General features: G+C 36.5%; 2 protein-coding genes across 7 annotated transcripts in view; both read left to right on the top strand.

Annotated features, from left to right (window-relative positions):
• Nucleotides 1-15,346, top strand: part of Map4k3 (mitogen-activated protein kinase kinase kinase kinase 3) — a 188,025-nt gene extending 172,679 nt beyond the window's left edge. For 3 of the 6 annotated variants that reach the window (XM_071601519.1, XM_071601518.1, XM_071601520.1), the window contains 7 exons: nt 91-262; nt 1,583-1,618; nt 4,801-4,869; nt 4,952-5,044; nt 8,350-8,420; nt 12,104-12,159; nt 12,773-15,346. In XM_071601519.1, coding sequence (XP_071457620.1) covers nt 91-262; nt 1,583-1,618; nt 4,801-4,869; nt 4,952-5,044; nt 8,350-8,420; nt 12,104-12,159; nt 12,773-12,860 — 585 coding nt within the window. In that variant the 3' untranslated portion in view covers nt 12,861-15,346. Of the gene's footprint in view, nt 1-90; nt 263-1,582; nt 1,619-4,800; nt 4,870-4,951; nt 5,045-8,324; nt 8,421-12,103; nt 12,160-12,772 lie in introns of all 6 variants that reach the window. The other 3 variants (XM_027934388.3, XM_027934385.2, XR_011704329.1) reach the window with 2 other exon arrangements.
• A 2,327-nt stretch (nt 15,347-17,673) lies between these two features.
• Cdkl4 (cyclin dependent kinase like 4) overlaps nt 17,674-25,219 on the top strand; it is a 47,893-nt gene continuing 40,347 nt past the window's right edge. The window contains exon 1 of the mRNA XM_071601230.1: nt 17,674-17,706. The gene's annotated coding sequence lies outside the window, so the exon portion shown is untranslated. The remainder of the gene's footprint in view (nt 17,707-25,219) is intronic.

Here is a 25,219-nt window from a genome sequence, read left to right as displayed (position 1 = left end):
TTATATGTTTTTGTAAACCTAAAAACTTAATGTTCTCATATGATTATTTGGTTTTTGTTTTTCTTTTCTGTTTTTTGTTTCTGTCTCTAGCATATCGATTTCCCTATCCCATGCCCACTCAGGATGTTTGAGATGCTGGTGGTCCCTGAGCAGGAGTACCCGTTAGTCTGTGTTGGTGTCAGTAGAGGGCGAGACTTCAACCAGGTGGTTCGATTTGAGACTGTCAATCCAAATTCTACCTCTTCATGGTTCACAGAATCAGGTTTGCAATTTTTATGGAATTTTTAAGGCTAAAGAATGTGCTGGTTTTATAAGTAATAAATTTGCTATGTTTTGCATTAAGCAAAACTGCATATAAAGCTGGTCTTAAATAACTATATAAGTAAACTGGAAGAAAAGTTGCTTTAAAATAGCTAATAATTTGATTGGCAAAGCATATGTATGTTGAAAGCACATACGCTTTTTTAATTAGAAATGAATATGGTAAGGATCTGATGCTTAAGAGCCTGAATTAGTGTATATTAAACAATTTTACAGCAATACATCTCTTACTATAAAATGAGGTATATGCCAGGGTCATCTTGCAACGTTTAAGAAATGTATGACATAAACCAGGACATTGTAAATAGCAGTTTCTCTCAAGGACACTATGTATAGGTAACCATTAAGGACACATTTGTAAGCTAGGGGTATAGCTCAGAACAGATGTGTTAACATGCATGAGGCCCTGGGCTTAGGCACCAAACTAATTTTACTTAGAAATAGCTCATTAATATTACCAATTAAATATCAAAGCACAAGTTCATGTATGCTCAAATGTTTTAATATTTTAACACTTGCATTCCTATTTTCACATTTATTATTAAAGAATCTTAAATGTATTTAGTTGTTTGATGCTGCTTACAAACATAAAGATTAATCTTTATGAAAGCTTATTAATATAGGAAACATTTAAAACAAAACTTGAACATTTCACGTTTTTGTAACTTGGGCCGGGTATATAGCTCAGTGGTAGAGTACTTGCATGGCATGCATCAGGCCCCTAGGTTCAATCCCCAGACCGCAAAAAAAAAAAAAGCAAAAAATATTTTTATAATTTAGAGAATCTAAAAGTATTTAATGTAATTGTAAGTGGTATGCACTTGAAAATTTGCAAATTATAGAACTTCAGTTGCCCTGCCTTCCCAAAAAGCATCAGGTGATTTTACCTTTTGAATCACATTCCATCACTTTACCAGGAATATTGATATTAGTGAACAAGTGAGTATTTAGTACATATCTGTAATTCCCAAACTTGAGCTTGCATCAGAAACACCAGGAAACTTGTTAAAGCATACTATTGCCCCGCCCCCTCAAAGTTTTCATCCAGTAGGCCTGGTGTTTCTATAAATTCCCAGGTGGTGCTAGTAATATGGGGACTATACTTTAAGAACTACACATAGACAAATCTCAGGCTAATAGAAAATCTGATTTTTAAGAAAACAAAAGTGACATTTTAGAATACTTTAAGTTTAGATTGTACTTCATATTGAATCCGTTTTATCCTGATATCTTTCTAAGTATTATACTTTATTTTTTTCAGTGCTGGGGGTTGAACCCAGGACCTCACACATGCTAGGCAAGTGCTCTATCACTGTACTAATCCCCAGCCCTTAGAATATTTTAAGGTTAGTTTGTTTCTTCATATAGTCTAAACAGCCACTTCCAAAGTATTTGTTGAAGGTATTGGAAAATAATTCTCTCATGTAATTTGTTTTCTTAAATATTGATTTACATTGCCAAGTCACATAGCAGAACTTTCCTTTATCACTACATACCCTACTATTTTAGCAAATATTATCTCCAAGTAGTAAACTTTTTATAGAAAATTGATGGTAGTTTAAAACTTCCACATTGAGCTATGACAAAATAACAGTTAATAAGTAAAACTTGAGTGTTATGGTAAATTGGATTGAACTCTCTCACTTGAAAATGATGACCTTTAAATATCTTACCTTTGTTTTTAAAACATCCTATTTGTCATGAAACCTATTTTGCTTTTTTTTTTTTTTTCCTTTAAAAATACAGTAGAATGTTTTGCTATACAGTAGACATTGGCCACTTCAGACGGCAATTTTTAAAGGTCTTACAAGGGCTGTTTGTCACAGTCTTTGGCTACTAAGGGAAACGTTAAGGAAGTAATTTGCCAGTAAAATATTGATTTGGCAGGAGTTTATTGAAAGACTGGAAGATTATTAATAAAAAGAAAAAATAGGAGCTAAGGATACAGCTCAGATGCAGAGACCCTGGGTTTGATCCCCAGCACTGCAAAACAAACAAACAAAACACAAAAGCCTAGACATAATACATGGTTCCTTTAACACATTAAACTTGAAATATAGCTCTTCAAGGAAAGCATGACAACCTTTGGCAACATTATGAGACTTGTCCTTGGCTCCCCAAATTCTCTTCTGCATTCTTCCTTAACCACTCATCTTGCCTTTCGGACAGCTGGTACACCTCCTTTCCAAGTCTCCCCTTCCCTATATAACAGAAAGGAAGTATCTCTGATAAATATGTTGTTGTCACTGAATTTCGGTTAATGTCTTAGTTCTCTCAAGAATTTTACTTTTAAATCCTTTCTTTCTCATTGTTGGATTAAGGCCTTATTATCTTTTTTTTTCTTCTCATCATCAATCATTAGGTTTATTTAATTTGTATATTTTGCTTTATCCACAAATGAACAATTTCAATATACTTATTTTGGTATTTGTACAAATATCATGAATTACACTGATTGTTGCCCTTGTCTCATTGAAAATTGTATAAAACAAATTTTGGTCGCTGATAAATTGGAAAACATAAAAGTAAACAAAATGCTCTTTACCCTGAAGGCCTTATTTTCTGACAGAAGAATTTTATATAGCTTTGGGTAGCTTCTTTCCAAGGGTCTTTTGATTACTTGGTTTTGCCTTAATAAATTTATTTCATTAAAAGTTAAATATGGCAAATATAACTCATCTCTCTGTTTGAAATTATAAGATAGAGGGAATGACTATGGTTTTACATCAGATAAAAATATGATGGGGCTAAGGGTGGAGCTCGGTGATAGAGTGCCTGTCTAGTATGCATGAGGCTCCTGGTTCAGTCCCCAGAACCACCATTGTACATATTAGTGGTTCCAAACCCTACTGCATGGTAGGTTTACCTGGGAAACTTAAAACTTCTGATACCTCAAGTCACACACTTCCAATTAAATCAGAATATCTTGAGGGTGGTAGCCAGGCATCAGTGTTTTTTAAAGATAGTTTCAGTATTTCGGGACTGATTGTTGTAAGCAATTAGTAAAACTTCATTTTCCTGGCTTTCTAACTAGTGTTGATAGTCTGGCTGCCTTCTGCCAAAGTAGATGGTATAGACATGTTCAGATTCTTAATTTTCAGCAGTTTATTTTTTGTTGTTGTTGTTGTTTTCCTTAAGAGCTACAGAGATCTAGTTAGCCTGACTTACAGGAGGGCTTTGCCATATCCTCCTAACCTTGATTAGTTATAGCAGTAACCAAGTTCAAAATACAACAGTGCTTAGACATCCTAATACTAAGTACAATGGGAAGCAGAAAACAAGCAGGGTAGGCTGTCTTTCCTGTCATACCCATGCTTTCAGGGAATGTGAAACTGGGAACAGACACTCATACCCTGAGCTATTCAGTTTTGATATACACACAAAGCTTTGGATATACAGTATTCGTCTTTGCTTCATGGAAAACCAAGTCATTTAAACATTTTTACTTTGTAGGAACTTTGATAAATGATTGTAATTAAAATAATACTTCTTGTGAATTGTGCTGCTATGAACATTGATGTAGCAGTATCCCTGTAGTACGCTCTTTTAAGGTCTTAGCCAATCCCTAAAAAACAAATACCAAATGTCTTCTTTGATATAATGAGAGCAACTAAGAACAAAGCAGGGAGGAAGAGAAGGAAGAAAAGATTAACATTAAACAGATACATGAGGTGGGAGGGAAAGGGAGATAAAAGGGAAATTGCATGGTAATGGAGGGAGACCCGCATGGTTATACAAAATTACATATAAGAGGTTGTGAGGGGAATGGGAAAATAAACAAAGGAGAGAAATGAATTACAGTAGATGGGGTAGAGAGAGAAGATGGGAGGGGAGGGGAGGGGAGATAGTAGAGGATAGGAAAGGTAGCAGAATACAACAGTTACTAATAGGGCATTATGTAAAAATGTGGATGTGTAACCGATGTGATTCTGCAATCTGTATTTGGGGTAAAATTGGGAGTTCAAAACCCACTTGAATCAAATGTATGAAATATGATATGTCAAGAGCTTTGTAATGTTTTGAACAACCAATAAAAAATAATAATACTTCTTTGCATTTAGGTAGCATTTTCTGCTTCTAAAATGCTTTTAAAACTTATATGTATACAAATAATTTGACACTCAGATTCATTCTTTCAGTACATACTTTTTGCATATACTAGGCATATAATGATATAAAGAGCACAGCTCCAAGCCTTCTATTTAAACTTATGAACTAGTCATAGCCAACCTTTAGGAAATTAGTCTCCTGATTTCAAGTATAAATAAAAATGATACCAGGAACTGACATTTACTAGGTTGAGACACCAGCATTAGAACCCAAATAACCCAGTTTAGTAACTCTACATTTAATAGAAAAGATGTATATCCATTTCAAATGTAGCAGTCCTCAGAATTCTTTCTTTTTTTTTTTTTATAATTGCTCTGCTGTAACTACTTCAGTTTTCTGTGACTTTATCAGGCCTTCTTTTTTTCATAGATACCCCACAGACAAATGTTACTCATGTAACCCAACTGGAGAGAGATACCATTCTTGTATGTTTGGACTGTAAGTTAAATTTTATTTATGAACATCTTATTTTAAGAAGATACCTTTTACCTTCGTTTCTGAGTGACTTGTATTTCTCTAGGTTGTATAAAAATAGTAAATCTCCAAGGAAGATTAAAATCTAGTAGAAAATTATCATCAGAGCTCACCTTTGATTTCCAGATTGAATCAATAGGTAAGTTGAAATTTTGTATTTCTTTCCATTATGAACTGTTTAATTTATTTGACAATTATATGAAATTATAAATGTATTATTAAGTACTTTCTCTAAAATATAGGATATAATGAGTATGAGGTCACTATTAGCCTTTACCTTTAAACATTCTCAAGACAGTTTAATAATTGTATTGTAAATAATTGTTTACCTTCCTTATAGATTTGGCATTTTCAAAAGAAATAGTTAAATGTTATTTCTCATAACATGGTTATAAATTCCCATTTCCTCCAGATTTCTATAAATTTCCCATAGGTACATTAAAATCAAGTGCTTTGTATACCCTATTGTGTTTTTGCCATTATCTCTGGTCAGAGAATTTTAAATATATGAAATTTCTTTTTGCCATTCTCACATTATACTTGTTACGAGTTTTCCTGGAAAAGGAGTTCTGACAGAATTAGTACTAGCTGTGTTTAGTTCTTCCAAATTTTACTGAATATACCAAATGTTCATGAAATGTCCCTATGTACAGACAGATAAGACAAGATCGAATAAGATTCTGCCTCTTCCTTTAAGGAGTTTTTGTATAGTAAGGTTTTACTTCTAAGGGTATTTCACGCCTACCTTATTTCAGATTATATTCAAGGAAAATAATTATACAGGGTGGTGCTGGGGAAAAAGAATGATAATTAGTATTTAGTGTCCTTTATCAATAAAATCAAGTTATTAATATGTACATATACCCACATACATTGCATATGTGCCCATACATACATGCATGGTGCAGCGGGTAAGGCCAAGGGCAGATGGTTCATTTGTCTTATTCCTGGTTCTATTTTCCCCTTTCCCTGAACTAGAAAAGTCCCTCTCCCCAAAAAAAAAAAAAAGATTATGATAATAAGAGTTTCAAGGAATATCTGGTCAGGTGGAATCCTTAAAAAGACATAGCCAGGGTCCAAAAACAAGGCCAATAGCAGAAATTACAGGCCTGAAGCCAATAGCCTGCTGAGTGTCAGATAGTAGTAGACTTTGCTAGGTGGTAAAAAAGACTGAAAGTATCCCACAGGAAATGAGGAATTTCAGCCAGGTTCTTTGCTTGAAGGGCCTGGAAATCAAGCTAATGGTTTTATAGATTTTTTTTTCCCACCCTTAGAGGAAAAGATAATCCCTACTCTATATAAATTATTTCAGATGGTAGACAAAGAATTCTGAATAAATCAGTATTTTAATACTGTTGCTAGAATCAAACAAGATTAGTATGGAAAACAGAAATTTTAATCATGAAAATAGATTTTAAAGATCTTAATAAAATACTGGCAAATATCACATTACAAAGGGTAGATTTTTATCCCCGGAAAACAAGGATGGTGTCTTTGAAATGTATTTATGTAATACACTACACTAAAGATTAAAAGAGAAAAGTCATGTGACTCTTCAGTAGATACACAAAAATATTCAATAAACTTTTCAGTAATCGATGACTTTAAAAAAACACTTAGCAAATTATTAATAAAAGGAAATGATCTTCAGCTAGCCAATTAAAATACCACATCATGATTAGACTGATTGTACTATCACATCTCAATATTATTTTACTAAACAAAAAAAAGGAAAGTATGAAGATTATAAAGAAAAGAGTAAAAATATACTTTTGCCAATGATATCAATTTGAAATTTTAGTAGGAGAAAAGATCCCTTTCACAATGGCAATAATATATATGTAAGACTAAATGTAGTCAGGCATAGTAGCACATGCCCATAGTTCCTTCTAGTGGAAGATTGAGGCAAGAGGATCACTTGCACCCAGGAGTCAAGGCTAGCCTGAACAATGTAGCAAGATGCCCATGTGAAGAAAAAAGAAAGAAAGAAAAAGGAGTAAATATAACCAAAACACATCCAAGACCCTTCTGTAGGTAATCCCAAATTACTATTTAAAGACATAGAAGAATATTTGAACAAATGAAGCCCAACATCATATTCATGGGTGGGAATGGGAGTGTAGCTCATTGGTAGAGCACCTACCCAGTAAACACAAGGCCCTAGGCTTGAACCCTAGCACTGTAAAAACAGAAAACAAAATTATGGAAAAGAGACTCAATGTGAAAAGGAGGTCAGTTTTTCACAAATTAATCCAGAAATTCAGTGCATTTGCAGCAAAAATCCCAAAAGCCACTTGACAAGATTCATATGGACAAGCCAAAGACCAAGAATAGTAAAATAAATGTTGACAAATACTTCCCTTCTCTATGTTGAAACATAACTATAAAATGATAGTATTTAAGACAGTGCAATATCAACAGAGGCATAAATAAGTAAAAGTATGGTGGAAGAGTAAGCCCAGAAATAAAACCACATGTAAATAGAAACCTAGGATATTATGTGTCAATGGGGAAATGATGGACTACTCAACAAATGATGCCTAAATCATTGGTTCTGTGGGAAACAAATTAAGATTTCTGTCTGTTGTGTGTGAACATACCTTTCAAATAACATAAATTTAAAAAGTAAAACTCAGATTTGCTTTATTTATGCATATGCCCTATGTCCCTGTATTTCTACTTGTAGGTATTCTAGTCATAGAGAGATTTTTTATATGTTCTCAAGAAGTGGTACAAGAATGTTTATTGCTGCATTGTTTATAATAATAAAAACTAGAAATATTCACCATACCAAATGTGTAACTGTTGGAAACATTCAATATAAAGTTTATATTGATAATGTAGACTTATAATATAAACATTCATGAGAATGATAAATACCATATTTATAACAATACGTATCTTAGAGAGTAAGGAAGGTCAGAATGGATATGTAGGGAATGCCAGCTGTATTTATTTTCATTTAAAACAAAAAGCAAATGTGATAGAGTGTTAGGATTTGATCGGTAAGTATTGGATACATATGTGTATTTATGCTATTCTCTGTATTTTCTATTTAAAATTTTAGGTATCAAAACAAATTTTCATAACAAATATCTTGAGTGAATTTTTTTTTCTTACCAAAAAGATTAATAAGTTCTGGCACTGGGGATGTAACTCAGTGGTGGAATGCTTGCCTGGCATGCACAATACCCAAGGTTCAATCCCCAGTACCACAAAAAAAAAAAAAAATATATATATATATATATATATACACACACACACACACAAAGATTAGTAAGTTCTTTATAGTTAAGTTCCAAATGTAAAGATGCCTTATAAATATGCAATTGCTTTTATGAGATATTAATTGAAATATTGCTATATAAGATACAGAAGTAAAATGATGCTTATCAGTTAAACTTTTGTACTATTAACAGTAATTGAGCTGTTCTTGCCTGCTAGTTTGTCTACAAGACAGTGTGCTAGCTTTCTGGAAACATGGAATGCAAGGTAGAAGTTTTAGATCTAATGAGGTAAGTAATTTCATTTAAATTATGTCCATTAAATAGTCATAAAAAGCCCAGCATAGTAGCATGTACCCATAGTCCCAGCTACTTGGAAGCTGTGGCAAGAAGATGGCTTGAGCTAGGAGTTAGAGGCCAGCCTAACAGAGATCCTATTTCTTTAAAAAAAAATAAAATAAAATAAAAATTTTTAGAATAGTTACATTATTAAATCTACTTCAATTTTCTTTAACTTTGGAAATTTCTTCTTTTTAATTTTTTTTTTTTTTTTTTTTTTTTTTTTTTTTTTAGTTGTAGATGGACACACAATATCTTTGTTTTATTTTTATGTGGTGCTGGGGACTGAACCCAGGGCCTCATGCATGTGAGGCAAGCACTCTACCACTGAGCCACAACCCCAGCCCAACTTTGGAAAATTCTTAAATGGTGCCAATGATAACTTGATTTGCTAATTTTATTAATTACATACTGTATTCAGTCTAGTGGTAGAGCAGTAGTACATACTGTAGAGCCACCTCTCTTGCCAAACCACTTTAGTGCATATTTGATGTACTTCCAGATAATCACCCTCAAATTCAGAACAAGAACTTCCTTAATCCTGCTAAAAGTGAGCCAACTCCTGTTTCTTTCAGTTTCCCAGACCATGATCTGGAAGAAAGTGCTGATGTCAGCACACTCTGTCCTGCAACACCTTGTCAGCCTTGTATTTCATTGATAATGATCAATGCAGGCAGTGAGGAGAGCATTCTACATTCCTCTTGAAGCCAGCTTGTCTCTTACTGGTTTTTTTATTATTATTATTATTATTCTAATTTGTTTGGTTTTTTGGGGAGGGGGGAACATAAGGTTATTATATATGACAGCAGAATGCAGTACAATTCATATTACACATATAGAGCACAATTTTTCATATCTGCTTATATATAGTTGTCTCTTATTTCTATTATCATTATTCATTTGATATTTAGGGTATTTTGCCCTTTTTTATTAGCCTTTAGTTACATCTCATGAGTTCTTACTGCCTTACAGGAGTCATTTAAGCTGTGTGACATATTAAATTCAACTCAGCATTTATGTTGGAATGTGCCAGGGTTATGAACAAGACATAGTATAGGTCTGGGGCTGTAGCTCATTGGTGGAGCACTTGCCTAGCACATGTGAGGCAATGGGTTCAATCCTCAGCACCACGTTAATATAAATAAATAAATGAATAAATAAATAAATGGATGTATTCTGTCCATTTACAACTAAAAAAAAAAAGACATAGTACATGCCCACTAGAATATTATAGACAAGTAAAATCATCAAATATTCTTCCAGTGCCCCCAAGCCAATCTCAGTAGATGTACTTGATCATTATCTGATCAAGTGATAGTACTTGATTATTGGAAGGGGAAAAAAAAAAAAAACAACCTCATGTGCCTTGAGCAAGAAAGTAGCTCATTTGTGTCCTGTCATGCAGTAAGTTCAGAGTCTTTCTTCTAACAAAGTAAAAAGCACCTTTGTGGTCATTAACATGCATTCTGGACTTGAAATACCCACATTCAAGTTTCACCTCTGCTAGTTAGTAGCTGAGTGACCAGGACATATCTCTTAATATCTCTCTACTGTGTTTTTTCATCTGTGAATTGAGAGTTAAGATAAAATGAAATAGAGCTTGTAATGTGCCTGGCATGTATAAGGATTGAAGAAACGTCACTGCTAATGTTTCTAGCAATAATTCCCATGAGCAGGCTTACTTCTTGGGAAACTGTTTCAGAATCACCTGAGAGAATGGAGCATGAAGATAAGAATAGTCCAGAGCTGGTAAACACTAGCCAAAGAAAGACATCATAGGCAGGATAGAGTGGTTTAAAAAAAGAGAGAGAGAGAGAATTTTGTCCAAAAAAAAAAAAAAAAATCACCTAAGAGACTGCACAGGCAGCACTTCAGCACCTCCAAAAACATCATCATCTTCTACTATTTAATGGACAGGTAACTCGAAATCATAGGATGAGCCACTATCACCAAAGTGAACATGGGGGGTAGGGAGGTTTGCACCAGAAGTGAAGACATCAGGAGTGTCTCCAGAACCACTAATTGTAGGGGTTTTGATGGAACATATTTAGTTTTGAAATTAATTTTTTTAACCTACTAATTTGGGAGTAGGAGTTACTGCCATTATATTTGAAATATTTTGTTTTCAGTATGCTGTGAATACTGGGTTTCTTTTGAGCCTTTATTCTTACTCCCCAACTGGTAATTGGTCACACTTAGGACTTCTTGAAAGGTATATTTCATCACCACAGCAGCTGCCTGTTTTGTATGGTATTTGCAAAAATCTTTCTTGCATGAGGAATCTTTTTCTTTTTTTTTTTTGGTACTGGGGATTGAACTCAGGGGCACTCAACCTCTGAGCCACATCCCCAGCCCTATTTTGTATTTTATTTATTTAGAGATAGAGTCTCACTGAGTTGCTTAGTGCCTCTCCATTGCTGAGTTTGACTTTGAACTTGAAATCCTCCTACTTCAGCCTCTCGAGCTACTGGGATTACAGGTGTGCGCCACCACGTCTGGCCATGAGGAATCTTTCACTATTTTTTGTTGGCAACTTAGACCTTAAGTGTTTTCCTTTCTCTTTCCCAGGTCCCTCTTTTCATAATTCAATATTCTGTGTGATGCACTTTGAACCCCACCACACAAGGCTATTTCTGCAATGTCCAATAAAAATTTCCTGTGTCAAAAAAAGATGGGGGGAGTATATTTCATTAGAAAATATTATCTCGAGAGAATGGAAGCCAGGTGAGGTGGTGCATACCTGTATTCCCAGCAGCTTAGAAAGCTAAGGCAGGAGGATCACAAGTTAAGAACATCCTAGGGAACTTAGCAAGGCCCTGACTCAAAATAAAATATAAAAAATAAAAAGGGCCAAGGATATGGCTCAGTGGTAAAGCACCCATGTGTTCAGTCCCCAGTTCCATTAAAAGAAAAAAAAAAAAAAGGAAAGAAAATTACTTTGTATTAAGCACTTCATTAGCTAGGCTTATACTTCTTCCTTATAAGAACACTGTAAGATCCCATTTTGCAGAAGGCAAGACTGTTTCCAGTAGACAGCATACGTTGCATAGTGTCACAGCTAGTAAGTGGTAGAACTAAGATTCAAACACAAGTCATGCTGGATTTTAAATACTTCCCGTTATACCACACATGGCCTGTTAGGTAAAATAACCAGATCTAAGTGGCTTACTGCTGCTAGTAGCCTTGCTATTAGCATTAACATAAAGGAAGAAAAAGATTTGGTGGGCTGGGGCTGTAGCTCAGTGGCAGAGCACTTGCCTAGCATGTGTGAGGCACTGGGTTCGGTCCTTAGCACCACATTAAAAAGATAAACAAATAAAGGCATTTTGTCAATCTACAACTACAGAAATTTTTTTTTTTTTTTTTTTAAAAGGCAGTGATTTTTGTTTAAAATTTCCCCCAGAAATCTAACAAGTATTTTTCCTGGACTTATATTTATGATTAATTCCAAATTAGCCACATTTTTCCTGGACATATATATTTGACTCAGAAGCTAACAATAACTAAAGTCATGCATGGATATATTTTTCAGTCCTAGAAATCATGTTTTTTTTTCTGTTGAGTTATAATGAAATGCCCATATGAGATTTTGTATTCTTAATTTCAGAAGCTAAAATTATATTTTAATTAAACAGGTAACACAGGAAATTTCAGATAGCACAAGAATTTTCAGGCTGCTTGGATCTGACAGGTACGAAAATGGTTTGTATTAAGTGCATAGTATTAAACATTTCTAAATCCAGCATGAAACTGGTTTCTTTATCAAGAGAATTGAAATTTCTGCAATAATATGTTCAGCTATGTATTTTTCAAACTTTATTTTAAAACCTGACCTTCTAGGTAACAGAAATTTATAAATCTATCAGTACCATTTTGCATTAAACATAATATTTGGTCTGATTTACAGCAGAAGAAAGAAGAAATACCATATGTTAACAAACAGAACTTTTTGTTTTTAGTGAAAAATAAGATTTTGGAGTTTTGATTCTTAAACTGCAAATTATTTTAGAATTTATAAGAAGAATTACGTTTCTCCAGTTATTTCTAGACATGTTTCTCCTCCCCCCACCACCCTTCATTCCCAACTCTTTAAAGGTAGGAGGGTAGTGGGCAGCAAAATTACGCCCCAGAGTTGAAACTGATCCTTTAATCATAGCAATAGCAATGATTTCTGCCCACAAATCAAATGAGCAGCATTTATAGAGGCATATAATGGAGAAGCAATGGAAAATTTTTCTGTTAACATTAGTTTTCAAGAATAACTTTGTTTTGTTATATGTTGTTTGTTTGTTCATTACTTTTAGGGTCGTGGTTTTGGAAAGTAGGCCAACTGATAACCCCACAGCAAATAGCAATTTATACATCCTGGCGGGTCATGAAAACAGTTACTGAGAAGTGTTGTGCTTTGACAGTTAAACTATAGAAAGAACGAACACTACCGCTGCAACATTAATGGATGCTTGAAGCTGTACAAAAGCTGCAGTAACCTGGCTTCAGTTACTCGTAATTTATTGTGGCATGAGACAAGATGGGGAAATTTTTTGTTTTAAGTGGTATGGATATATTTAGCATATTGAACCACACAAGTGCTTAATTCATTGTTATGTAATCTTTGTACATATAGGCAGTATTTTTCTGTGAAACTTCATATTGCTGAAGACATACACTAAGAACTTATGTAGATATGTACTTTTATGAGATGTACAAGTAATTGTCTTATCTGTACAGATGTAAATGTTGATGAAAATGCAGTTGGGGTAATATTTTAAAAATTCTTTAGTATATTGGGTGTGGTTATATTACAAAATGGGATGCTGGCAATGACAGTACATTTAACACTATTGTATTTTTATTATATGTAATTTAGTAATATGAATATAAATCTTGTAACTTTTAAAATTGTAATGGAGGCTGTAATCATTTTATAATCTTGTTTTTAATTTTAATGCAAGTACACTGGTGTTTATATTTGCACAAAGTATTGATATGTGATGTATTAAGTCACAAAAGTAAGCTGTGACATTGTCAATATGCATTTGGCTCCACAACATCTTTTTAAAAAAAATGTATTTGGATTGTTTTCTATGTGAAACAAACCAGTTAACCACCTGTTGTAGTAACTGATGTTTTTATATTTAAGCAGAATCCGGTAAGATTGCTTGTCTGTGCTTCAAAAGACCTTTGAAAAAATTTTAAATCACAGAATAGCGGTACCATGGTGTAACACTGCAGTTGTTGTCTGAATTACAGTATGCACAAAGAATAAATTAGCATTATTAAAGAGTCCACACTAGGCATTTCATATAATCACACTGAAGAACTGTAACATTCCATAGAGTGAAGTGGTTCAAATTTCTAGTGGAATTTTTCTGTTGTTGGCCTTATTTTATGATTACTTTCATTTCTTTTGATTTAGATTATTACAACATGGCCAAAATAATTTAGTTACTACCTCATACAAACAATATAATGGTTACTACACATCAAAGGAACTTAGTTTTGGTTAAAGTCATTTTTGATTGCTTTTTTTCCAATGGAATATGTATATACCAAGTTTTAGCAAAATGCACACTTTGGGCTCTTTTTGGTATACTTTCTTTATATTTTACTGTGGATATACACTAAGAACAAACTAAATTGTGATTTATGGTCTTCATTTATTTTAATTGATAATGGTTTTAAATATGTTCCTGATTGTACATAGTGTAAAATAAACATGTTTTTTAACATGCTGTTGTATAGTAGCTCATCATCTGGCTTTATACATAATAACACTAAAATATATTAAAGGGAAAAAACTTCATTTTACACTTAAAGTACCCAATCTGGTCACTTAAATCATGATTTTTATTTAACCTTTGATCTCAATTCTATGAAGCGCAGTAATAATCCCACTTTGAAAATGGGGCATCTTCTGTAGAATCTTAAACTTCTGATCAGGAAAGTCAATCAAAGATTCATAGTGTTTTGGTGAGAGCAGGGACAGGCAGACAACAGACCTCAGCCCAAACCAGCCACTGCCTGCTTCTGAAAATAAAGTTTTATTGTAATACAGTACCACATATTCATTTACCTGTTGTCTTTGGCTACATTTGTTAGAATTGAGTGGTTTTAAAGAAACTATGGCCCACAAAGCCTGAAATATTTACCCTCTGACCCTTTACAGAAAGTAATTGGCTGAAGTTGAATTAAAGAGAAGAAGAGTGTTAGAGAGTTACCAACTCTGGAGGTAAGGGAAGGTGGTGAGATTAAGTGGGAAGACCTGGATTGGGTAGTCAAGAAGTGCAATTTCTACTTCTACTACCCATCACTGTGACCTTGAATTGTTTACTTTTAGAACAGTTCCATGTCTAAAATTGTACAGCTGGTAATAATCATAACAATTGTATACATTGCTTGCTTTCCCCACGCACATGAATAATCTTGGCATTAATGACTATTTTAAAATACATTTTTATACTAGGGTAACTATCAATTTGCTGAAAAACAAATTCATGGAAAAATTGTTCAAGAAATGGAGATTCTGTTCTTAGTATTTACTGACAAAAGTTCTTGATTCTTTTTCTGGGTCACTTTTTCCTAGTTTCCAATGCTTATAACTTATATAAAGGGTCATCATATCTCAAAAAATGTTGGTCGTCACATTTAACTTGACATTACTTAAAAATATTTTCAGAAGATAAAAGTATATAACTGGTGGTAAATTACTCATGAGCTTTTAAAAAATAATTACTGAAATGATAATCTTTGAGAGTAAAGCCCAATAACCTTTACTTTTAAAAAGTTGTACAAATTATCCTGAAAACACACTCCAGCATGAGAACCATCTGTGGAAATTAGTGTTTCTGACTGATCAGAGAGAATTATCTTTAATGACAGTTAAAATTGCAAATTTCTAGGCTCCACCTAAGAAAGCACTCAAAAGAAAGAGAGCTACTCAAATGTTTGGAAACATTTCCTCTTGATTGAAATTCAATTTGCCCATCTCATTTGCTACTTGCATAGATATTGGTCTTGAGAAGAAAGAGATCAATTGTTTATGGGCTTATTGGCATCTTTCAACTTGTAAGTATGTCTCTGGTTTCATTAGAGACCAGAAAATAAAGGACAGATAGGTTATATCAGTTTTCACTATTAATGGCAAAAAGGTCAAAGTATGTGCTTAGAAAACTAATAGGTAAACACTATAGGTGTTGTTCAATTCATTTTCTAGATAAGAAACTGAAGCACAGAAATTGCCCAGGGCTCTAGTGGGAAGTGGCAGGTTTGAAACTAGGCACTTGGAGTCAAGTGTACTTGCTTAACGGCTATGCTAGAATATTTACATGAAATATATTTACTGCCCACTGAAATACACTTTAGCATTTTTCCCTCTGAAACTAGATATTTTTCTTTTCTAGGAACTGGATTGCAAGCAATGATTTCCCCTGTGTACCACAGAGTATGAATTTTTTTGCTTTTACCAAGTAGCCTTTTTCTTATTCAAGGTGTTTTGTATTAAGAATAAGAGGGTTTAAATAAAATTAACTTTACAATTGAAGCTTATTAAATAAATCTAGTTAAAACTCATTATAACAAAGATTTCTTTTTACTTGTGTGAGGCAATGCATGGTTATTTACAGTGTATCCAGACAGTTGACAAGCATTGGAGAAAAGATGGAAAGGGCACACATAATTCCCAGCCAGTATTCACTCATCCAAGGAACACACTTGGAAAATAAAGATTAGTGGCAATAAGTAGAAGTAAACAGAGGTACAAAAGGCTGAGCCTAAATCTGCTTTGGGAAAAGGAACACCTTTCTGCAGAAGAATGTATAGAGCCAGGTAGTGGATAAATAAAGTGTGTATTATGTAGGAGGGCCAGGTAGGAAGCTGTAACCTATACATGCAAAACCGTTGCATGTTTAAGGAATAGTGACTTAAATGCAGTAGAGCTTAGGGTACCTGGATTAGAGTTACAGGCAAGAAGCTGGAAAATAAACATGAGCAGATAGTGCATTATTATCAAGGGATCAAGCATTTCAAAAATTGCAGAGATCAAGTACCATGAAGATGAAAATAGGCCAGTGGCTTTCATACATAGTATGATTAATTGCATACATAAGGAGGTTTTGTTTTGTTTGTACTGGTATAGGACCCAGAGGCACTTTACTAATGAGTTACATCCCCAGTCCTTTTTATTTTTTACTTTGAGATAGGATCTTGCTAAGTTGCTGAGGATCTAAATTGTTGAGGTTGATCTCAAACTTGGAATCCTCCTGCCTGGGCCTCCGAAATCGCTGGGATTATAGACATGGTGCCTCAGGATGAGAAATTCGTTTATAATATGATGAAGGCAAGAGCCATTAGACATGAGTGGATAGAACTAGACTTAAATTTAGTGGAAGGACTTGAAAGAAGAAAAAGATTGTTTCTGGGTTACATTTCCTAAAAATAGAGATTTGAGTATAGAAGTGAAGTTTGACAGCCTCAATCTGGCCATGATGGTGGGTGGGGGAATTCTACTGATGTACATGTGAGCTCATTAACATAGTTTCTTTTTGAGTTAGTCTTGAAAACACAATGGGTAAGCTTTGACAATTCTCTTTCCCAAGGTTAATGTGTTTGTCTCCATATAGCATTCGTCCCTTATGTTATTTGTTGGCTTGATTGCTTTCCCCTCTGGGTGACAAACCCGGTGCCCTACTCTAATTCAGCCCCAGATTCAGATACTAGTACAGTGCTTGATGAGTTATGAAAATACCATTAATGAAGCACAGATAATGAACAGCTGCTTGTATCAAAGCCTCTGGGAAGTTTGCTGGAAAGCTATTTCCACAAAAGGTATGACCGAAGATAATGACTAATGACAAAGAGCCTTGCCACCGGTGGCTGCCCACGCAGGGAAGCGGAGTAATAAGCCTTCACCTAGGTTAATTGGGGGGCCTGGGTGCTTTGGGAAGGAGCAGGACTGAGCATGATCTCGCTGTCAAAAGTTGTGACACGTTTCTTGGCCGCTCCCTGCGCCCGAGGCCCAGAGGTTACCCACCAAGACCTGGAGAGGGCGACCGGCCGTGGACGCCTGGGGAACAGCTGCGGAAGCCGTCCGCCCCACGCAGCCTGAGCGTCGTGGTTGCCCGGGCGACGCCGCCGCGGCTCAGCTCGCCGGGGATTGCTGCGCCGCCGGCGGCCTGCTCCGAGCGACCTGCACTGGACCCGGCTGTCCGGGCGACTGCATGGCCGACGCCCTGCCGACGCCGTAAGTGCCGATCCCCGCGGCTGGCGGGACCTGGGTCGCCGGCGGAGAAAGAGGTGGGGTCTGGGTGGAGGCTCCCAGAGGAGGATCGAGGAAGAGGAGCGGGCTGCCTTCCCCTTCCCGGCCTCTGGAAGACCAGTGGAGGGCAGGGATCGAGGGGAGGAAGCGACAGGTGGCTCCCGGCCTCGCACGACCGGCCCGGTGCGGGGCTGGGGACGTCCCTGGGCCCAGGATGTGCGGTCTGCGGGTAGGGGCTGCGGGAGGGCGCGCGGAGGGCGGGCCGAGGGAGACCGGGTGGCCGCCCTCTCGGGAGGCGTCCCCAGAGGAAGGCCGAGGCGAACCCCTACGTCGATTGTGTAAGTTCTGTGGATCTCTGGTTTTCTGAGGATAGTTGTAATTAGTCCCATTGTATTGTCACCAAGACAACTTTATACATCCTCGTATGGGTTCTTTTGAAATGCAGTGACAAGGTATTGTTGTTTATTAATAATAATATATTATTATAATTATCATTATTATTATTATTTGCACTGGGAATTGAACATAGGTGTGCTCAACCACTCGCCCACATCCCAGCCCTTTATATACATATACATACATACATATGTTTGTGTGTATGTGTGTGTGTGTGTAGAGATAGGTTGCTAAGTTGCCTAGGGTCTCGCTAAATTGCAGAGACTGGCTTTTAATTCAGGATCCTCCTGCCTCAGCCTCCTAAGCCGCTGGGACTACAGATGTATGCACTGCGTCCGGCTTTTGGTATTATGTTTATAAGACAGGTGAGAATGATTGATAGCCCATTTTCCTGAGAAACGTATTAAATTTAAATACACGTTTGGCTTCTTCATTAGAAACAAGAAAAACAACATAGCAGGTTGTGACTTTAGCTTGTAGAATCCCTAACTGGTCTCGCCTGACCTTTAAAAGCTCTCCTTTCTTCCATCACTCCTAAAGCCTCTGTTGAGTTTCCTGGAACATTTTAGTTTAGAAATTTTTTTTTCCCCACTCTTTTCCTATTCTCCACTTCTCTTGGTGTATACTTAGGCTTATTTAAGCCCTCAGGGCTTGATCTGTTATACAATCATGGGAATGTTATACAATACATAATGGACCTCCAAGTGTTTTCTTGTTTCTATGTATTTCATTTTGCAGATCTTTAAGGAAAATTTCTGAAGAATTTAATGATCCATTCAAGTATGTACCTACCCGTGGGTCTGTTTATCTTCATAATCACCAGTGGGTCCAAGACCATACCTGTCTTGGCCTTTGTACATAGAACTCCATTACTTGGTAAATGTTGAAGTCAGGAGACCCTGTATAGCTCCAGTTGAAGGTCACTGGTAACTACAAACAATATTTTCAACCAGTTGCATCTATTTCTTGATAATATCTATGTCACCATTTAATTGTATCAATAATCACAATGTACTAATTGCCTTTCCTTAAAACAAAATCATTTTGTATCTTCAGTAGAAAGTTTAGCAAATAAAACAATGCTACCATTTGACAGACTTGGGCTAACAGTGCAAGAACAATGTGGTGCATAATGTTTTAAAAAGGAGTAGGGGGAAGTCAGCAGGTGAGCAGAGAAAGGCTGACAGTGGAGATGGCAGAAGACTAAGCAGAAAAGACGTTGAGTTAGATATTTTTGAGGAGGGATGATGCTGGATTCTTTTGATGTGGAGAAAGATTTTTTTGTTGTAACATAAGCAGACAAAAAGGAGTTAGAAAAGACAGTTTAAAACAGGGATTTTCAAACTTACAAAAAATAGGAAATGAACTCCCATCGAAGCTCATTAATTGTGTACATTTGGCTTCATTTGTTTTACTTCCATTCTCTTCCTTGCTCACTTTCTTCTTTCTGACTATATTAATTTTCCTGCACCATTTGAGAATAAGTTGCAGTCATCATATCCCTTTCGCTATTAAGTACTTTAGTGTTGAGAACCACAGCCGAAGGGGCCCCAGCAAACTTTCAGACTGCCAGCTAATGATTGGCTCACAGCGGCCCCAGCAACTTCTAGCTGATTGGCTCCTCTGCAGTGATGCTCATTGGGCTGTTTCCCTGCCCTTTCAGACCACGGAGCTGCTCATTGGGGGACTTTTTTGGCTCCGCCCATGTGACCCAGCCAATCGGCCTCAAGAGCAGGAGGAGTGGGGGAGGTTGAGAGGCTTGTGGGAAGCCGGTGGTGGCAGTTGGGCTCTGAGGGTTTTTCCTGAGGAGCTGTTTTGTTTGGCATGTGTGGTTCTAAAAATAAAGTTTGTTTCTTTTGACAAGTGGCTCCTGAATTGTGCCCAGCCAGACTGCGGCATTTGGTGGCTCGCACGGGGAGCGACTGAGAGTAAGTGATAAGGTAAACTGCTCGCCCCTGAGGGCAGGGCGAGAGGATGGGTAGCCATTTTAAGATTCCTCTTTTGTTTTGCTTCACTTTTGTTTTAAGTTACCTGTCCCTGGAGATGAGTGAGACGGAAGAAAAACCGCTCACATCTGAGGAAAAACTATTTACGTCTGAGGAACAGATAGGGAGAAAGGACGGATGCACATTTCAGGAGGATAGAAAGGCTATAATGATTTTTTGTTGTTCCATTTTTATTTCATTCTGTCTCGGTTTTGTTTGGCGTCATCTTGTTGGGTTGTATATAGTAGAAATATGGGATCAGAAATTAGTAAAAAACAAACTGAAAGAGTGTTAAGTAAATTGTTAGAGGAAGGAGGCATCCCAGTAAAATAAAGAGCAGTCAGGGCATACGTTGATACAATACAAAAATGTAGCCCATGGCTTTTTTTTTTTTTTTTTTAATATTTTTATTTTTTAGTTTTCGGCGGACACAACATCTTTGTTGGTATGTGGTGCTGAGGATCGAACCCGGGCCGCACGCATGCCAGGCGAGCGCGCTACCGCTTGAGCCACATCCCCAGCCCAGCCCATGGCTTTTTGAGGAGGAGTTGTTGAATATATCACAATGGAACCATCATGGTGAAGATTTAAAAAGAATAGAAAAGAACAGCCCAGGGACTCTGCCAGTTGGCACATTGCCATTGTGGACGTTCGTATCTTGTTTGCTTAGTCCAAAGCCTTCAATTCAGACAAAGGTAGAGGAAGGAGAAGACATATTGATTCAAGTAAAAGAGAAGGTCTCTCAAGTTAGTCAGAAAGAGGAAAAGATTCAAGTAAAAGAGAAGGTCTTTCGAGCTAGTCAGATAAAGGAAGAAAGCTTAGAGCAGAAAAAGCCATCAGGGGAAAAATTACAACAGGAGACTGCTACTAACACCTTTCTATCACCAGAGGGTGTAAGTGTCCAACCAACAGCACCACCTCTACAGGAGACTGCTACTAACACCTTTCTATCACCAGAGGGCGTAAATGTCCAACCGACAGCACCACCTCCATATGCTGGGAGGCTCCCAACCCCTGCAGTTGATAGTTGGGATCCTGAGACAGGATCTCAAATATTAACATGCCCTGTATTTGAGGTAGGAGGGCAGCAAATTCACCATGCTTTAAATTTCAAAACAGTGAAGCAGCTAAAAGAGGCTGTAACAACCTATGGTCCTCAAGCACCCTTCACTGTAAGCTTGGTCGAATCCATTAACAACCTGAACATGACACCAGCAGATTGGGCTAATATGTGTAAAGCTGTGCTAAATGGAGGACAATACCTGTTATAGAAGGTTGCCAATGAGGAATTTTGCAAGGAGATGACTAGGTGAAATGCAGCAGCTGGTTATCCTCAGAGAAATCTAGATATGTTGTTAGGAAAGGGACCTTATAATGATCAGCAGCAACAAATTGCATATGATCCTAGCGTATATGCACAAATTGCTACAGAGGCGGTTAGGGCATGGAAGACTTTACAAGGACATGGAGGTTTACAAGGTCAATTATCTAAGGTAATACAAGGAGCTAATGAATCTTACGCTGAATTTGTAGATAGGCTTATTCAAACAGCTACCAGAGTTTTTGGGAATACAGAACAAGCAATGCCATTAATAAAACAACTGGCTTATGACCAAGCGAATTGTTGGTGCAGAGAAATCATTAGACCATGGAAACATGAAGATTTAAACACATATATTAAATTATGTAGAGACATTAATGAACAAGAGCAAGTCGTGGCAGCTGCAGTAAAACAGGCTTTAGATGCCAGAGACATTAATGAACAAGGGCAAATTGTGGCAGCTGCAGTAAAACAGGCTTTAGATGCCAGGCCAAGAACATGCTACAACTGTGAACAAACAGGACATTTTAAAAGGAATTGCCCCATAGGAGGAGGGTTTAACAAAACTAGGTATCAAAGGAGTAGAATTCCGGGTATTTGCCCACGATGCCGTAGAGGGAGACATTGGGCTAATGAATGCCGTTCTCAAACCACCATACAGGGTACTCCATTATCAAAAAACGAACAAGGTCCAGGTGTTTATCCACGATATCGTGGAGAAAGGCATCGGGCTCCATTGCCAAAAAATGGACAGGGGGGCCCAATGCTCCGGGGCCCAAAACCACAAATATACGGAGCACTGGAGGAACCCAGCAACCCCATCAGGGTAGTGCCCAGGACACATTGTCCATCAGATCCCTCATCAGACAAACCAGAGGGAGCGCAGGGTTGGACATCTGTGCCTCCGCCAGATCAGTACTAACTCCAGAAATGGGAGTCCAAATCATTCCCATAGGGGTAAAAGGACCTCTTCCCAAAGGAACAGTAGGCTTATTATTGGGACGCAGCTCTTCTACTCTAAAAGGACTTATGATAAGTCCTGGGGTAATTGATCCCGATTATGAAGGTGAAATAAAAATTATAGCCAGTTCTCCAAAGGGTATATCAGTAATTTCACCAGGAGATAGAATAGCACAGTTACTAATAATACCCAGCCTACATGATAAATTTTCCAGTCGTGCTGTAGAAAGAGGTTCCAAGGGATTAGGCTCCACAGGTGTAGATTGGGCTATGCTTTCTTTAAATTTAGATTCTCGCCCCATGCTAAAACTAAATATTCAAGGACATGAATTTAATGGGCTACTGGATACAGGAGCTGACCTTAGCATCATATCTCGTCAAGAATGGCCAAAACATTGGCCATTACAACAAGCCACTCAAACGCTTCGAGGCCTAGGAGTGGCGACTAATCCCCATAGAAGTGCAATGGTATTAGATTGGAAGGATCCTGAAGGATGTGAAGGAACTATACAGCCATATGTATTGGATCATCTTCCCATAAATTTATGGGGACGAGATGTTCTAGATCAATTAGGTTTGACATTAACAAATAACATCAACCAAAATGCACCCACTATTATGACTAGACAAGGTTTTAGGAAAGGAAAAAGATTAGAAAAACAAGAACAAGTTATAGCAGCACCAATATAAATAGATCAAGGAACAGACAGACATGGGTTGGATTTTCAGAAAGGGCCACTGAGACAATAAAAATTACTTGGAAATCAGAAAGACCAGTATGGATTCCTCAGTGGCCCCTGACTAAAGAAAAGATACAAGTAGCCCATGACCTGGTCAAACAACAATTAGCAGAAGGACATATACAACCTTCTGTATCTCCCCATAATACTCCCATTTTTGTCATCAAAAAGAAATCTGGTAAATGGAGATTATTGCAAGATTTAAGAGCCATTAATAATGAGATGGTTATTATGGGACCTGCTCAATCAGGGATTCCTCAATTGTCTGCTTTGCCAAAAACCTGGCATGTTTTAGCTATAGATAGTAAAGATTGTTTTTTATCAATTCCAATTCATTCCAAGGATAGTCTACGTTTTGCATTTACTATCCCTGCACTGAATCATGAAGGTCCTGATCAGAGATATGAATGGAAAGTACTCCCTCAAGGGATGGCTAACAGCCCAACTATGTGTCAAATTTATGTTAACAAAGTAATCCAGCCACTTAGAAATCAAAATCCTGAACTACAAATATTTCACTATATGGATGATGTATTATTAGCACACAAAGATAAAAACACATTGCTAGAATGTTATGCCACACTTACAAACTTATTAAAAAATTATAATCTAGAGATAGCAATAGATAAAGTACAATTAAATTTTCCAATTAATTATTTAGGAGTTCTATTATCCTCAACCATGGTCCGTCCACCAAAACTTCAAATACAAGTAGATCAACTCAAATCACTTAACGACTTTCAAAAGTTATTAGGAGACATAAATTGGATAAGGCCTTATCTAGGTATACCGACAGGAGAGTTGGGACCTTTATTTGATATCCTAAAAGGTCCATCAGATCCAAATTCACCCCGAATGTTAACACCTGAAGCAAGAAAGGCATTAAAAATCATTGAAACATATATGGAAAATATGCATTTGGATAGAATTGATATAAGTTTGCCTTTATTATTTATTGTACTAGCAACAAAAAATATTCCTACAGGAGTATTTTGGCAAGAAGGTCCATTATTATGGATACATTTATCTTATTCTCCTAACACTATTCTTACTAGGTATCCTGAGGCTGTAGGACAATTAATACTCAAAAGAATAAAAGCAGCAAAGGAAGTGTTTGGAATTTCTCCCAATAAAATTATTACTCCATATACTATGAATCAAATTGATGAGTTAGCTAATGAGTTAAATACTTGGGCAATAATCATGTGCAAATCTAATGTTTCATTTGATAACCACTTACCATCTAATCCTTTATTGTCTTTTTGGTCATTGCATCCTGTAATTTTTCCAAAAATGACAAGAAAAACACCTATCATGAATGCTCCAAATATATTCACTGATGGGTCAAATAATGGTACAGCAGCAATAGTTACACCTGATCAAACTTTTACATTTTTAGTACCCAAACAATCAGCTCAAAAGGTAGAACTTAATGCAGTATTACAAGCTTTTGTAATGTTTAAAGATTCTGTATTTAATTTATTTTCCTATAGTCAGTATATAGTTAATGCTATAGTATCCCTTGAAGATGCTGGTAGGATTTCCCCTTCCTCTACTGTTTTCTTTTTGCTTTCCACTATACAAAGTCTAATCTGGGACAGAAAAGATCCATTCTTTATAGGACATATCAGGGCACATACAGGATTGCCTGGAGCCCTTAGTTTGGGCAATGATTTAGCAGATAAAACTACACATGACATACATATTTTCTCTACACTAGAAGAAGCTATAAATTTTCATAAAAAGTTCCATGTCAATGCTAATACTTTACAAAAGCATTTTAAAATAACTAAGGAACAAGCTAGACAAATAATAAAACAATGTCAAAATTGTGTGACCTTTTTACCACAAGTTAATCTTGGAGTCAATCCTAGAGGATTGATACCTAACCATATTTGGCAGATGGACGTCACACACTTGCCAGAATTTGGAAAATTAAGATATTTGCATGTTACAGTTGATACTTCTTCCGGATTTTTGATGGGCTCCCTTCATGCCGGAGAAAAAAACTAAAGATGTTATAGCTCATTGCTTACAAAATTTTGCCACTGTGGGTGTTCCAAAACAGTTAAAAACAGATAATGCCCCTGGTTATA

This window comes from Marmota flaviventris, chromosome 14, assembly GCF_047511675.1.
Source record: "Marmota flaviventris isolate mMarFla1 chromosome 14, mMarFla1.hap1, whole genome shotgun sequence".
NCBI lineage: Eukaryota > Metazoa > Chordata > Mammalia > Rodentia > Sciuridae > Marmota > Marmota flaviventris.
This window is presented reverse-complemented; position numbering and strand designations above follow the sequence as displayed.